General features: G+C 40.0%; 4 protein-coding genes and 1 pseudogene across 8 annotated transcripts in view; 1 reads left to right on the top strand and 4 right to left on the bottom strand.

Annotated features, from left to right (window-relative positions):
* The window catches only part of LOC104721701 (GPI ethanolamine phosphate transferase 1), a 6,751-nt gene extending 3,761 nt beyond the window's left edge, over window positions 1-2,990 (bottom strand). Inside the window, exons 1-8 of one of the 4 annotated variants that reach the window (XM_010449522.2) lie at window positions 2,666-2,990; window positions 2,368-2,559; window positions 2,069-2,224; window positions 1,656-1,949; window positions 1,031-1,248; window positions 856-930; window positions 603-669; window positions 70-345 (exon numbers count right to left, since the gene is read on the bottom strand). In XM_010449522.2, the coding sequence (XP_010447824.1) occupies window positions 70-345; window positions 603-669; window positions 856-930; window positions 1,031-1,248; window positions 1,656-1,949; window positions 2,069-2,224; window positions 2,368-2,559; window positions 2,666-2,906 (1,519 nt within the window). In that variant the 5' untranslated portion in view covers window positions 2,907-2,990. Of the gene's footprint in view, window positions 1-19; window positions 346-602; window positions 670-855; window positions 931-1,030; window positions 1,249-1,655; window positions 1,950-2,068; window positions 2,225-2,367; window positions 2,560-2,665 lie in introns of those variants that run through there. The other 3 variants (XM_010443185.2, XM_010469443.2, XM_019243650.1) reach the window with 3 other exon arrangements.
* LOC104753415 (V-type proton ATPase subunit G1-like) lies at window positions 3,109-4,570 on the bottom strand. Its single transcript, XM_010478869.2, has 4 exons — window positions 4,464-4,570; window positions 3,878-3,976; window positions 3,609-3,709; window positions 3,109-3,513 (listed from the first exon to the last, which is right to left on the bottom strand). Exons 2-4 carry the CDS (start codon window positions 3,963-3,965, stop codon window positions 3,370-3,372), a joined length of 333 nt encoding a protein of 110 aa, XP_010477171.1. The 5' UTR covers window positions 3,966-3,976; window positions 4,464-4,570; the 3' UTR covers window positions 3,109-3,369.
* Window positions 4,983-6,270, top strand: LOC104713104 (U-box domain-containing protein 4-like). The gene has a single exon (XM_010433222.2). It carries the CDS (start codon window positions 4,983-4,985, stop codon window positions 6,063-6,065), a length of 1,083 nt encoding a protein of 360 aa, XP_010431524.1. The 3' UTR covers window positions 6,066-6,270.
* On the bottom strand, window positions 7,437-9,764 carry LOC104704535. 2 transcript variants are annotated; one of them, XM_019243644.1, is made up of 9 exons: window positions 9,601-9,764; window positions 9,338-9,511; window positions 9,072-9,230; window positions 8,815-8,880; window positions 8,606-8,725; window positions 8,276-8,512; window positions 8,054-8,161; window positions 7,838-7,889; window positions 7,437-7,694 (listed from the first exon to the last, which is right to left on the bottom strand). In XM_019243644.1, exons 2-9 carry the CDS (start codon window positions 9,446-9,448, stop codon window positions 7,663-7,665), a joined length of 885 nt encoding a protein of 294 aa, XP_019099189.1. In that variant the 5' UTR covers window positions 9,449-9,511; window positions 9,601-9,764; the 3' UTR covers window positions 7,437-7,662. The 2 variants fall into 2 exon arrangements, with proteins under 2 accessions (XP_019099189.1, XP_010422041.1); XM_010423739.2 differs by having other exon boundaries at window positions 9,338-9,764.
* LOC104791044 overlaps window positions 12,452-14,577 on the bottom strand; it is a 4,034-nt pseudogene continuing 1,908 nt past the window's right edge.

The raw sequence follows: 14,577 nt of genomic DNA, 5'->3' as shown, positions 1-14,577 counted from the left end.
AAATAATTCAAGTGTTTACTTTTCCAGAGTCTTTTTTCTGCACAGATAATTGCTCTTTTCTGGACAAATCTCCTGATAGTGAACTATAACATTGCAGGACATGCAGGGCAAGTACGATCATCCATCCAGTGTATCCAAGGGTAATTACAGTCATCAGCATTAGCCAGTCATACGTTTGGAAATAATGAAGGCCCTCTAGTGACAAGTTTCTGAGGTCCACAGCCAATTTCATTGCAGCTTCATAATTTTTGGCGGATATTAACTCATCAATCTGACTCAGCGATGCGGAATGGTGGACCAACGGCTTAAATGGCTTGAAGAATAAGGAATTTGAGCTTTTTATATCTGATTTTGTCAAGGAGACCATACCGAAGATAAAAAGAGCAGGAAATATACAATGCTACAAGACAAAATCCAAACATAAACTATGAATGTGAACAAAGATTTTTTTCAATCAATATAGACTACTGTACTATAGCATGAACAATGTCACAGGCTTGAAAGCAGGGAACGAATCAGACTGAGAAGTGATGCTACAGTACGAAATTGTAATCTTCAGTGCAGAAAGTTAAGCTAACATTAGAGTGTGAGCAGAAGGATACATGATTTACGAAGAAGCTGATTAAGGATTTGTTTGGTATTGGCTAGCACAGCTTCAACTTCTTCTGCCTAAAAAAACACATAAAACAATCAAGCACCATAAGTCTTGACCTCCCAGCCATCCTTCTGTTACTATTCCTATTTTAAAACCCTATAGGGAACTGGGATTTTATGTAAGAATTGTAGCATTAACAAATACTTAAACTCTTTCAGAAGACCACAAGCAGAGAGTTCATATGATGTATAAGAACATACCTCATTCAACTTCATATAACCAAGTGGAAGGTTTCCTACGGAGTTCACTGGGCATGGCAAACCCAATAGCGTTGACTACAGATATCAACAAAGAGTGACAACGAAGAACTTTAAAGAACAGATTCACATTTAAGTTGTTTGACTGAGAGCATAAGAAATGAGGGAAAAGTCCAACCATAAGTGGTGCTATGTCAGCTTGGTTGACGTCTACTCTCTCAACACGACGAAGGCCCCAGTCATAAGGTGTGGGCATATCATGTGCATGCTTGTCAATAAATGTAGTAACAGTATCCGAGTGACTGCTTCCGGTTGCTGGTTTAGGATATTTAATCCCAGCTCCCCAAGCAACTAATGGAGTATCAGTGTTTGTAGGATGCCCATCGCCATGACTTCCTATAAGTAGCAACAAGTTCGTATATAGTATGATTACCATCATTAGCTCAAAACGAAACAAAGAAAATTAGATGATGGGCGCAGATGAAACCCTAACCAGGTGGCTAAGAGCATATTAAGGATCATTCCATATATGACAGAGTTTTGAGTGGGAAAAGCAAGGCAGGAATAAATATCTACTCGAGAAAACACCTGTAGCTGAATTGATATATAAACCCCAAAACATGTCATCTTAGCATCATAAACTATCATCCAAAAAAATGACAGAGCAACAATCTTACTCCATAGCAGTATACTCTACTCAAAATGGTTCCGAAATCGTTGGTGGCCTAACCACTTAATATGCCCTAAAGCGTTAATGAATGAGAAGGTTTAAAACAAAAGGAATGACACAGGAAAAGGCAGACCTTTGTCGCTCATCCCATGATCAGCAGTAAAGATATACGAAGTGCGATTGTCTCTATAGTAATCCTCCAAGAGATGGTAAACCCTTTCAGCTATCTTATCAACAACTTTGACATTGTTGAGATAGATTGATGAGTAAGGCCGATGTGCATGACCATTGGAATCACAACCAAGAAGGTGAAGAAATACAACAAGTTTGTCCTTGTGGAGGAGCTCTTTCAACTTTGGATCTTCGTGAGACCTATTGAGAAGACTCTCAAATTGATCGAAAGACCACTCATCCAAAAAGGAGGCATCTACACCAAGATACATCATCTCAGTTCATTCTAGAGATTATTATTTTTTTCTCCAAATACTGAGACATAATTGATACGGCATAGGATGCTTAGTTAGTTTTTTAAACCACGAAACTAACCAGTTGCAAAATCTTCATACTCGTGCGGGTAAGAATTCCAAGTGCTGTGAGGTAAGGCACTGCAGAATATAGGAATGATATCGGGGCTCCCAAAAGCAAAGGTATGCCGGCTCTGGTTAAAAACAGAATCGAATTCAACAGGATTAGCTTTCCATCCTGCAAAAAAAAAAAGGAAAAAAAAAAAGGGAGCAACACAATTACATTTAAAAAGCCGCTACTAATTTGGCAACACATCAAAGCTGATAAGACTAAGTAAGTAACTACCAGCGTGTATGTATAGAGAAGAAGAATAAGAAAACCTTTTGTGACAGCACTAGGATCTTCATAGAAACCAGCAATAATGGCGACATGTCCAGGTCTAGATTCAGTAGGAGGACGAGCATGAGACACACCCCAACGCCCCTGATTCTTAATTACATTCCTCAAGAAAGGTGCTCTGTATTTGCCTTGCTCGTCCGGCTCAAAGAACTTGTCAGCACGTAAACCATCAGCTGATAACCAGAAAAAAGTTTCGGAGCAGAACCAAAATCAATCTACTAAAATCTATAATTTCCAGAGTAAGTATGAAACCAATGAGGAGAAGTAAAAGCAGCTTACAGATGAGAAGAACAAGTCGCTTGGCCGGTGGCTCAGAGAATCTGGGAGGAACCGGATCCATCCCGTGGACTATGGGGGTCTTGAAGTAAATGTCGAAGATGCTTAGCATGTAAACGGCGTGAAGTGCAACACCGAGCACCACGAGCCATGTTTCTCGCCTCTTTAGCCATCTTCGTCTACTAGCGACCACGGCGGCTGTAGCTCGACTCTGATCCGAACCCAAGATCCCGTCGCTTCTCATCTCACAGCTCAGAACTTATTTCCTCGGCGGATGTTTCTTAAATCTCCATCTTCTCTCTTTCTTCACTGACTCTTCTCTTCTGTGTTCGTTCGTTGGTCGCGGTAACTAAAGCCCAAGCCTTTTAAGCTGCTTCTTTTTATTCATAAGCTATGATATTAAGCCCAATCCAATTGAGATTTATTGCTTTTTTAAGAGATAATAATAATAATAAGAAAATAAATAATCCAATGAGTTCCTCTGCTCTCTCAGCTTATTACAGATGTATGTATGAATACAAACGAGGAGGAGTACACAGAGAAAGAGAGAATAAATAGCAATATTCATATGAGATGTGTCTCTGGAACACCACAAGAGAGGTAGAGAGAGAGAGAGAGAGAAGAGCAGATACTCAAAAATTGACTCCCACTTTTTTCACCATCATACACAAACCATTTTTTATACTTGGGTTATTATATAAATCTCATCAGTTCTTCACAGTAGTGACGTGTTTGAGAAGCATTTCCACAACATCTTTGGAAATCCTGGATGCTTCGTTCTTCAACTCCTCGATTTTGGTATCAGTCTCTTGCTCCAGCCTCTTCACATTCGCACCAGAGTCTCCACTAGTCTGTATTCACAAATCATAATACTTTTAGAGAAACGCAAACTAGTTTTTGTAGATTGCCTAAAGAAAGACATTCTTTTTAAAAAAAATTCTGTTACCTCCTCGAGTTTCCTCTGGAAGTCTTGTTCTGTTTTAGCTTTGTATTCGGCAATCTCTTTCTCAGCCTCTTCCTTGGCTTGCTTCAGTCTTGCCATTTTTGCTGCAGCCAAGAAACACACACATGGTGAATCGATTTTCAAAAACATTATATATAATCAAGCATTATGTTCCCCAATTCTAAAGGTGACAAAGTACAAGTGAACACTTAAAACAAGCAGCCCGATCGAGGCAACAGTTTTGGTACGTTGTAAGAGTTTCAGATAATTACCGGTTCTTGCAGCATTGACAATGTGTTGAGCTTCTTGCTCAGCAGCAAGCAACTGCTGGATACCACCTTGACCTCTGCTGGAATCCATCTTCTTTTATCCTACACACACACACACACACACACACACACAAAAAAAAAAAAATCAAAGGTCAAAAAAAACATTAAAAATAAATTTGGAGAAACCTATAAACATGATCTAACTGATTATATGAATTATGAGAAAGACTAAGTTACATACAGCCCTTGTTCCGGTAAATTTTTGTTGGATTGGAGCGAACACAACAGGTTCGGATAGAGAAACATAATAATAATTATTAACTCAGTGAATTCAAAGCAGATCTGTTAAAATCTAGCAATCCATAACTCAGAATCAAATTAGATCTAAGAGCCCAAAAAGAGAGCAGTGAGGATTCGAATTTAGTTGATCTAAAAAAAAGAAAACGAACAAACCCAACTCTAAAGTGAGTAGCAGCAATCCTCACACGTAAAAAATCCACTATCGAAATTCCAAATCCTCTCCAGAAACGTCAAAGACATTTTTGACTTCCGATAGAAAGAAGTAGAGAGAAGAAGAAGACGCGCATACCTTTCGCTTGTTGTTTCCACGGAGGAGAGAGAGAGAGAGAGAGAGAGAGAGAGAGAGAGAGAGAGATCAAATCTATTAACAAACAACACGTCTATCTCCTTCCTATACACACAGTACTTGTATGACTTAACATGAGTAGTGGGCCCACGTTGTATAGAAATTAAAGCCCACGTTTATAGTGGGTCTTATCATCTCCTGGAAATAGCCCAAATTCACGTCTAGACACGTGGAGATATACAACGCCTCGTAATAATACCATTGCAAAAACATAAAAATAATTTTTTTTTTTTAAAAAAAAGCCCATCCATCTTATATTATTATTATAATTGCTCTTGTTTGTTTCTCTCGTCTATAGCAGCAGGCAGGCAGGCAGGCAGGCAGCTCATTCTTTCTTCCTTGCTTCCTTCCTTCCTTTTGGGGCTAAACTAAAATACAATTCACATCGGAAACAAATATTCCTGACAGACAGACAAACCCTAAAGCTTTAATTTTGGATGCTCCTTTGATTTTGATTTCTCGATGGAGATGGAGAACCATCGCCCTGGAGGAGGAGGAGGAGGAGGAGGCGGCTTCACCTACATGGGCCGCAAATTCAGCGATTTAAGTGTCAACGACTCCTCCTCCGCTTTCAGCGATTGTAACAGCGACAGATCCGGCGAGTTTCCCACTGCTTCCTCCGAGAGCCGTCGTCTCCTTCTCTCCTGCTCCTCTGACAATTCCGATGATCTCATCTCTCATCTCGTTGCGCTTCTCGATTCCTCCTCCGATGACCTGAGGAAGCAGGCTGCTATGGAGATCAGGCTCTTATCCAAGCACAAACCTGAGAATCGGATCAAAATCGCCAAAGCCGGCGCCATCAAGCCTCTGATTTCTCTCATCTCCTCTTCCGATCTTCAGCTCCAGGAGTACGGCGTCACCGCGATCTTGAACCTCTCTCTCTGCGACGAGAACAAAGACCTCATCGCTTCTTCCGGTGCTATTAAGCCCCTCGTCAGGGCTTTGAAAATGGGAACACCAACTGCTAAAGAGAACGCCGCCTGTGCTCTCCTCCGTCTATCCCAGGTCGAGGGCAACAAAGTCGCCATCGGAAGATCCGGAGCCATCCCTCTCCTCGTGAACCTTCTGGAAACGGGGGGATTCAGAGCGAAGAAGGACGCCTCCACGGCTCTCTACTCGCTGTGCTCGGCCAAAGAGAACAAAATCAGAGCCGTGCAATCTGGGATTATGAAGCCGCTGGTGGAACTGATGGCGGATTTCGGATCCAACATGGTGGATAAATCGGCGTTTGTGATGAGTCTGTTGATGTCGGTGCCGGAATCGAAGCCGGCGATTGTGGAAGAAGGAGGAGTTCCGGTGCTGGTGGAGATCGTCGAGGCGGGGACGCAGAGGCAGAAAGAGATGGCTGTGTCGATACTGCTACAGCTCTGTGAGGAGAGTGTTGTGTATCGAACCATGGTGGCTCGGGAAGGAGCGATACCTCCGCTAGTGGCTCTGTCTCAGGCAGGAACAAGTCGAGCTAAGCAAAAGGCCGAGGCGTTGATTGAGCTTCTAAGGCAACCAAGATCCATTAGTAATGGTGGAAGATCTTCTTCTCAACTCTGAGATGTGAGCAGGCCCTTTTTTTTTCTTTTCTTCTTCTTCTTCTTCTTCCCTTTTGTTTAATTTTTTTTTTCTTTCTTTGTACTGTTAATACGAAGATACAAACAATCAAGTAAAAAAAAAAAATGTAAATAGTTTAAATGTAGAAAATTAGTGGGTTTGTAATCTTCCATATATCTTGAGTTTGGCTTCTTCTTTTGTGATCCAATTCGTTATGTTCTGTTTGGTTTCTAACACTTCTCTCACATTGTTGCTTACTTATTCACCCGTCCATGTGGTAGAAAGAATCTATAAATAGTGCCTTGAATTACAAAATGTATTTGGAAATTATTGAACTAGAATGTAAGAAAAGGATTTTCTTTTTTTTTTAAGGAAAGAAACATAGACATGTTTTTTAGCCAATTCTTAACTTAGAGAACAAGTGACTAAAGCTCCAACATAGAAAGGTCAGAACATGTTCATGTTTGTGTCAACACATAGCAGTGGTACAGACTACAGAGCAAATTAGCTATGGAAGCTGTCAGGACTAGATAAGTAACTTCAAGCAATGCAGCAAAAAATACACATGGAGGTTGATCTGCCATTTGTAATCCAATGTTTAAAGTGGAACATCTATCAAATGTAAACATGGAGCGACCAACAAAACGGACGTATATACATTGGGGTTTGCGATGATCTCGTTTTTGTTGTTCAAGACGATCATCAGCCAAGCAGTGGGATTGGATGAAGCACATGACGGCCATGAAGAAACAGAGGCTACCAAAAAGGGACATCCATGTTATTTTTGAATCCAACAGAGACGGGAAGACTAAAACAAGTTGAACCCTTTAAAATAGGCGATTTCCCCTTCTCTTCTTCTTCTGGAATCGGAGAAAGCGAGGGATAAATATATCAGAAAGATGTGTTTTTAAGAGCCTTTTTACATACCCGGTCAAGTGTCGATTTATATATATTATTCTTATCCTGATCTGATTGTACTGATTGTACCACTGATTACTAAAATCTTATCGATCTATGAATTGTTTTTCTTTTTTTGTTTTATAGTAGCAAGGATATAAAGAATATGCGCGTGTTTATCTTTTGCCTTTTCTAGGTAGGTGTAGAACTCCTCTCTCTATATGTCTCCCTCTCTATGTCCAAGTACGATTCAGAATGTGTTTATTCTCTAAGTAGTTGGAACGTTTGTAAAATAGTTTGTACACGAAATGTATACAAATTAGTGCCATTAGTGGGTTTGTAAAATGTAAATTTATCTAGAGTCAAGCCCTTTTACTTTTTTAGTCATCCATTTTGTAATTTTCTGTTTGGTTTTTAACAGTTTTCACATGGCTCTAACTTGGGTAACAAAAAGACAACATTCTTGTTTGGAAAAAAAAGAAAAGAGAAACAATAATATAAAACGTGTTCTTAGAAATTTAACTTGGCGAACAGGTGACTTATATTTCAACAAGCTGGGGGACAGAATAAAAGAGAGAAGAGAACATGTTCCACCATGTTCATCTTCATGTTCATGTTTATCCCAACACACAGCATGTTTAAAGACACGATCCTAGAAACATGAAAACAGTAATACTAAACTATTCATATTTAGTAATCTCTCCTAGCCGCCTGGAATCACCATCGTTTGACCCTCTAGACGGATACACATTGCAAACAAACAAACAAACATTCAAACCGGGTTAGCTTGATGGGTATGGATTTCTATCAAGAGTCAGTTTAAATACAAACAAAAAGTTCGAATTCATATTAACTTTAAAGATCTTAAACGAACTCACCTGCCAGACCAATCGCACAGTTAGCTTGATTATCAGCATCAGAATTGAGTTCCTACAAAGCAGACAACTTACAATTAATGGTCATTATCATATCATATTACCTTAACACCGAATCCAAAAAATATTCAATTGTTGTTCGCAATAAAACTCTTAAAACCAAACATGATTGAAAATCTACAAATCAGCAGCTAAACCAAAAAGGGTTTGGTGGCTTACCCTGTCAATGTGTTCGATATGGAATGTTTTAAACTTGCTCTTGAGCTCCTTTGCCTGTTTGCACAGCTCAGCCATCTTCGGATGTTTGGTTTTCCATGCATCTTGAACCTGTTCCATTGACGAATCCAAGTCATCAAAAAACAATTAAGGAGGTTCTATCATGAATGATCCAAACAATATAAAATAAAATAAAAAAGTAAATTGGCTGAATTCTATCTGGACCTGCATACAGACAAGCATTGAGTCTCCTTGGACGCGCACATTTTGAAACCCTTTGTCGAGAGCAGACTTCAAACCAAGAATCAGAGCTCGATACTCTGCAACGTTGTTTGTGGCAATGCCAACACCTTCCCGTAAATAGAAGAGGACACTTTTATCTGAAGCACGGAGAATAGCTCCTGCACCAGCTTTTCCTGGGTTTCCTTTCGAAGCACCATCAAACTCAATGGAACATGAATCCTGAGGGAAAACGATGGACTACAAATTAAGAAGATGCAAAAAGAAACCCCCAGCATATGACTGAAATATATATATTTTGTTTGGTGTTATTACATTTTGAAGTATAGGTTGCCGAGTCAAGAGACTGGAAGGAACCCGATGAACAATGTCATTTTGTATCTTAACATGCTTTTGCGCAGGACTCGGGGAAAATGAACCCGATTCATTGCTTTCCTGAAAGAGTAGAGGCACAAGAATTTTCATCATTATCTTCAAGAAAGATATGAATTGTGTCTATAGCTGACCAGATTCACAGATTTTACCATTTCCTGCGATCTCTTAGCTGGGGAAGGTTTGTTGGAAGTGCCTCCTTGGCAGGAAGATGGTTGCTGAAATGCAAAATCGAAAGTTCAGAACATAACTTAGAAAATTAATAAGAACTCAACTGGAATAATCTTAGATTACACATGGTAAATGCTCCTGGACAGTATGATATATCTGAAGTAACTAAGATCACTCTGTCTTTTTCAGTCTCTCATAAAAAAATGTTAACTCAGATCAACAAGATTGTGCATCAAACCTGAACAGGACAAGGAATGAGTTTCCCAAAAGCATCATCTTTGACATAAGATGCATTAATAGAAAAGAGAGCGTTCTTAATTCCACACGAGGATAACAAGTCCTCTGCTCCTTTTGGCCAACCATATCCTTTGTACACACTCATTGCAGGATCTGATACCTGAAACAAAACAAAACAAATTATTATGTAAGTCTAAACCCTAATAATGCAGACAGAGATATCAAATTAAACAGCAGTGAATAAGATAGAAGAAACAGAGAAATTACAGATGATGCAGCCTGTTCTTGGCACTCGCTCAAGCTTCGATACACACCAATGATGTCTCCCTTACGAACGATGTAAAACGCATCTTTCTCATCCTCCATCGTGGAACCCATAAACCAATTAACACTACTATAATATATCTCTAAATTCCAATCACAAACCCTAAAATCCCAAATCTGCAGGAATCAACAAAACCCCGAGCTAGCGAAATCACATTAAAAAAAAAAAAAACCCTAAAACCAAGTCAAACGAACAAAGAACAAACCCAGAAAGCAATTCAACAGAGACCCAGAATCCGAACAGCTAACGCGCATCTAACGAGAGAGATTTCACCGGAAGTTTTGGTTTTCGAATTTCAAACTCAGCTCATGATCGTACGCATATGCTTTGAGACTGAGAGTGCTGCTGCGATGGAACTGAGCAAGAAAGGACTAGTATGTAGATGGGCTTCGGCGGGAATTAAAGCCCAATATTTTATTAGGGTTCGAAGATTTGGGATACTTGTGTTGTGTCGTTCGGTGTCATACGAACAAAACTACTTGCCGTTTTAGTGTCATTCTCTAATTTACCTTTTTCTCTAATATGTATGTTGTGTGGGTTTGATAATTATAATCTTCTCTAAAAATAGGTCTATGAACATAATCTTCTCAATTTGTTGTGTGGTTTATATATAAAAATAGGTCTATATGAAAATTAGATAAAATTAATTTGAACTTAACTTGATTTCAATCTCAGTTTTAATAATGAAACTTTTTTTTTTTTTGAACACAAAACAACTTTTATTAAAAACTTAAAATCTCAAAGGAGAGATGTTCTTACAACTTAGAATCAAACGGTTACAAAAAAGGTAAAGATAAAAACTACATGAGTCTTCCAAAGAGATGCACAACCTTGAGGAGTTTGCAAAAGGTGAAAGATCTTTTGGTGTCTTGTAGGATTCAAATTTGAAGGCAAGCTTCAGGAAATCCCTGACCAAAAGGTGGTCATACTTCGCTCTTACGGTAGATGCATTGGAGCTGTTGAAAGTGTGCTCCATGGAGGAGACTAAGGGGTGAGATGGTTGCAGAGTGGTCATGGCGGTTGAAGAAGATGAAAACGGGGCTCTCATTGGGAGGGTAACAGGCCGTAACAAAACAGGTGGGTCATCCCTCTCATGGCAATGGAAGTAAATGAATTCCACACAAAGCTTGTAATCAGTTTGTTCCTGGACTAGATCAACATACCCAAGTTTTCTATCTAATGGTGGTAAACGAAGCAAGGGTTCAAAGGGTTCAAAGATAGTGTTCAGGCAGGCTGTCGGATCAGATTCAAAGATATGTCTACACAACGCAAGCATCCGGACAGGGTTAAGAGACTGACCTCGACAAAATAATCTAAGAAGCAACTTTGGAGCCACCGATGTTCTGCTACCGAGAGAAACTCGTCTTGACCAAGCAGAGATAAGCGGTACTTCCATAGAGATGCAAAAAAGTTCATGATTGGGTTCAGGAGTCGGGTGAGGCGGATAGAAGATGCTGGTGAAGGCAAGGTAACCCCAACATTGTAACGGTGGGGTCATAATGCCAAGCTTCACCAAGCAGTCTTCCTCAAAGAGATCATCCCTGGAATCACATTGAACTCGACACAAAGGGTTCTCAAGCAAATTAAACGAAGCCAATGTTCCGCTATCGAGGGAACCTCGTCTTGACCAAGCAGATAACACCGGTACTAAGCAATTTGGTCTTGATATAAAGCAAGTATAGGCGGATCGAGGGAGATTCCAGTGCAGGNTACAGGCCGTAACAAAACAGGTGGGTCATCCCTCTCATGGCAATGGAAGTAAATGAATTCCACACAAAGCTTGTAATCAGTTTGTTCCTGGACTAGATCAACATACCCAAGTTTTCTATCTAATGGTGGTAAACGAAGCAGGGGTTCAAAGGGTTCAAAGATAGTGTTCAGGCAGGCTGTCGGATCAGATTCAAAGATATGTCTACACAACGCAAGCATCCGGACAGGGTTAAGAGACTGACCTCGACAAAATAATCTAAGAAGCAACTTTGGAGCCACCGATGTTCTGCTACCGAGAGAAACTCGTCTTGACCAAGCAGAGATAAGCGGTACTTCCATAGAGATGCAAAAAAGTTCATGATTGGGTTCAGGAGTCGGGTGAGGTGGATAGAAGATGCTGGTGAAGGCAAGGTAACCCCAACATTGTAACGGTGGGGTCATAATGCCAAGCTTCACCAAGCAGTCTTCCTCAAAGAGATCATCCCTGGAATCACATTGAACTCGACACAAAGGGTTCTCAAGCAAATTAAACGAAGCCAATGTTCCACTATCGAGGGAACCTCGTCTTGACCAAGCAGATAACACCGGTACTAAGCAATTTGATCTTGATATAAAGCAAGTATAGGCGGATCGAGGGAGATTCCAGTGCAGGGATGCATCATAGCCTAAGTAGAGTAGACTATCTACCAGGGTTCCAAAGTAAGATTGGGGAGCAAACCTGGGCCAAAGAGATATCGAGGTTGGGACAGAAGCAGCCGGAGTTATGATGTTCTTCGTCAAGATCTTTAAAGGCTCCGGCGTCAACACAGAGCTCCCGTCCAGCTGCAGCCAAGTAAACCACTTGGAGAGAGGATATAAATCCGAGGATCGGTGAGATGTTATGGTTGACTGTGGAAAAGTCCAGATCGAGAGATTAACACCAAGGAGATCAGGCCATTCGAGGGGTTGAGGGGTGAGTTCAGGCAGTAGGGTACTCAGTCGAGTAGCTACGCTGAGAGAGGAGAGTGGATGTAGAGGAACGATGGACGGTGGATGAAGCTGATGCATAGCCGGAGCAGAGATCTGAATTCTCAAGAGGACTCCGGTGAAAAAAACCAAAAACACAAACAAGATTTGCAGGCAGAAGTAGAGAGCGATCGGAGATACTGAGAGATCCCGACGCCGGCGAGCCGGAGCTCTACCGGCGTCGGAAGATGATGAGATGAGCGGCATCTCGATTATCGTGTTAGAGAGAATTAGGGCGAACGAGTTTTGGGGAAGTGGTCCTTCTTCTTTTAATAATGAAACTTAAAATGGTAAAAATTATATATATTACATCTACTACTTAATAACAAACACCTTATTGATATATGAAATTTTTTCTTTATATAGTATATGAATGATGTCAAATAACTTACAATAACACACAGCTCACAACCAACAAAATACCAATAAACAAATAAAATTCATTCAAAGTGCATAGATCACACATTAATTAGAATGATCTAAGAAGGAATTCGGAGATATAGAGGGACTGGATTTTTGGTAACTGGTGGAGAATCCCAAACTGAAAATGCACTTTCGGAGTTCATCCATTTATTGGTCATTTCAGGATAATGACGATCAAACACATCCTTGAGGCTCTCTGTAGTATTCACCCATTTAAGCCCCTTCTTTGTATAGATTGTTTCATTGAAATCGCTTGTGAAAAATCTATCTGCTTCTAATCGCCTGTTTAAATTAGTAGTGTTAGATTCAGCTTTTCTATTCTAGTATATATTTTGGTTTGAAAAAAATTATAACAACCAGATGATATACCTTGTGGCCATGAGGAGGAAAATGTAGAAAGCAGTCTCGCTGATAGCGAAACCTTTGATCTTCTTCTCTGCCATAAGTCCCACGAGAAGATCAAGCTCCTCCACATCACCATGGTACACGTCATCCAGCACTTCAATAGCTTCCTCATCCTCGGTTAGATCTTCCCACTTGGTAATCGGAATCATAAACATTGCTCTCCTGAAATTGTTGTACCGTGGGACGTTTCTCTCCCTGTCCCTATAGACTAAAATAATCGACGACGAATCCACCAATCAAGTGAGAATTCAAGTCAGACAACAATGAATGGCTGAGAGATCAGATTGACTTACTCTCTAAAGCAGCTAAGTCAACGTGGTCCGGACGTTCTTGGCCGTTGGGGTCTTGGGGAACAATGTCTCTAAACCACATTGGATAATTCATCAGTTCGAGGGCACCACTTGCTTGGTGACCCATTGAGACCATTAGCTTAGTGAATCCAATCTGAGACATGGTTTCTTCTCCCTTGAGACCAATCAAATGTATCATAGAAATCCTAAACCCAAAGAAATAAAACCATTTAAAAAACTTTTTGGAAACTTCAAAATAGGAGAAAAGAGATGTTTATATATATAGAGTTATACTCTTTATTCAACGGTAGAGAATTATTAGTTCCGGGTACATCGTCAATGTCACGTATCTGGAGTTGATCAGGTAAGAGAGAGTGCATTCGATAGACGCTAGTGAAATCTTCGGTTAGAGAGTAAGGGACTCCATGATTTTTAGTTTTTTTCGTACCCACGACACCTCCCAAGATCGAATTGCCTGCATGTCCGAAAGAATCTTTAAACTTCTTTCCTAGTATTCCGTACCTATAAAATCACAAAATATAAATATTAAAAGTGTTAGATTGCACCATGTGTACGTAACGTGATCAATTATGAATGATAAAAAAAATGTGTTGTTGATTACCAGTTTGCTCGCATTCCAGCAAGTAAAGTGTCGGTTTTTAGAAGCTGCACTGTCCAGTCTATGGTGTGAATCTTGGCTATCACCGCTGAGGTCACTAGCCTCGCGTGCCGGTACAAATCTTCGTCTTCCAAATCCTTATCCTCATCCTATATATTTAAAATAAAGTATTCAAACTGGATTAATTAGTTTTTTCTTTTAGGGTGTATCATGCATGTACAAAAATATTCAGATTTCGTAATTTACAATTCTACATTACTAACAAAATATATATATATTGAACCTTGAGGGCGTCGCATACGGCGTTGTGCTCTTTGATGAAGAGAGCTTGCAAAGCGGAGACGCCAACCCAACTGTTACGAATGTCGCCTGAGATGGCTATGCCGTCGTTGTCATGGAGAAGGAGACCCGTCTCCTCCGATATCTTTAATTTCCCATTTTTGTAAGTTCTCACTCTATCCATTGTTTTCGAGTTGCTTCCATAGATGACGCTCGAATCCCTAATTTATTAATTTTTCTCTGAATTATTTGCAGTCCTCATACATACATAGTACATAATTAAACGTATTTTGTGTGCATGGATGTGTGTTTACGTCGTCCATATATATCATCTTTAGATATAATGCTAAAATGTTAATTTAAAACGAGTCATAATTTAGAACCGAAACGAAAAAACTAATAAAAACAATTGAATCTTTCTAAACTTAAATGATCCCCCCCCCCCCCCCCA

The sequence above is a fragment of the Camelina sativa genome, chromosome 1 (assembly GCF_000633955.1).
Source record: "Camelina sativa cultivar DH55 chromosome 1, Cs, whole genome shotgun sequence".
NCBI classification, from domain to species: domain Eukaryota; kingdom Viridiplantae; phylum Streptophyta; class Magnoliopsida; order Brassicales; family Brassicaceae; genus Camelina; species Camelina sativa.
This window is presented reverse-complemented; position numbering and strand designations above follow the sequence as displayed.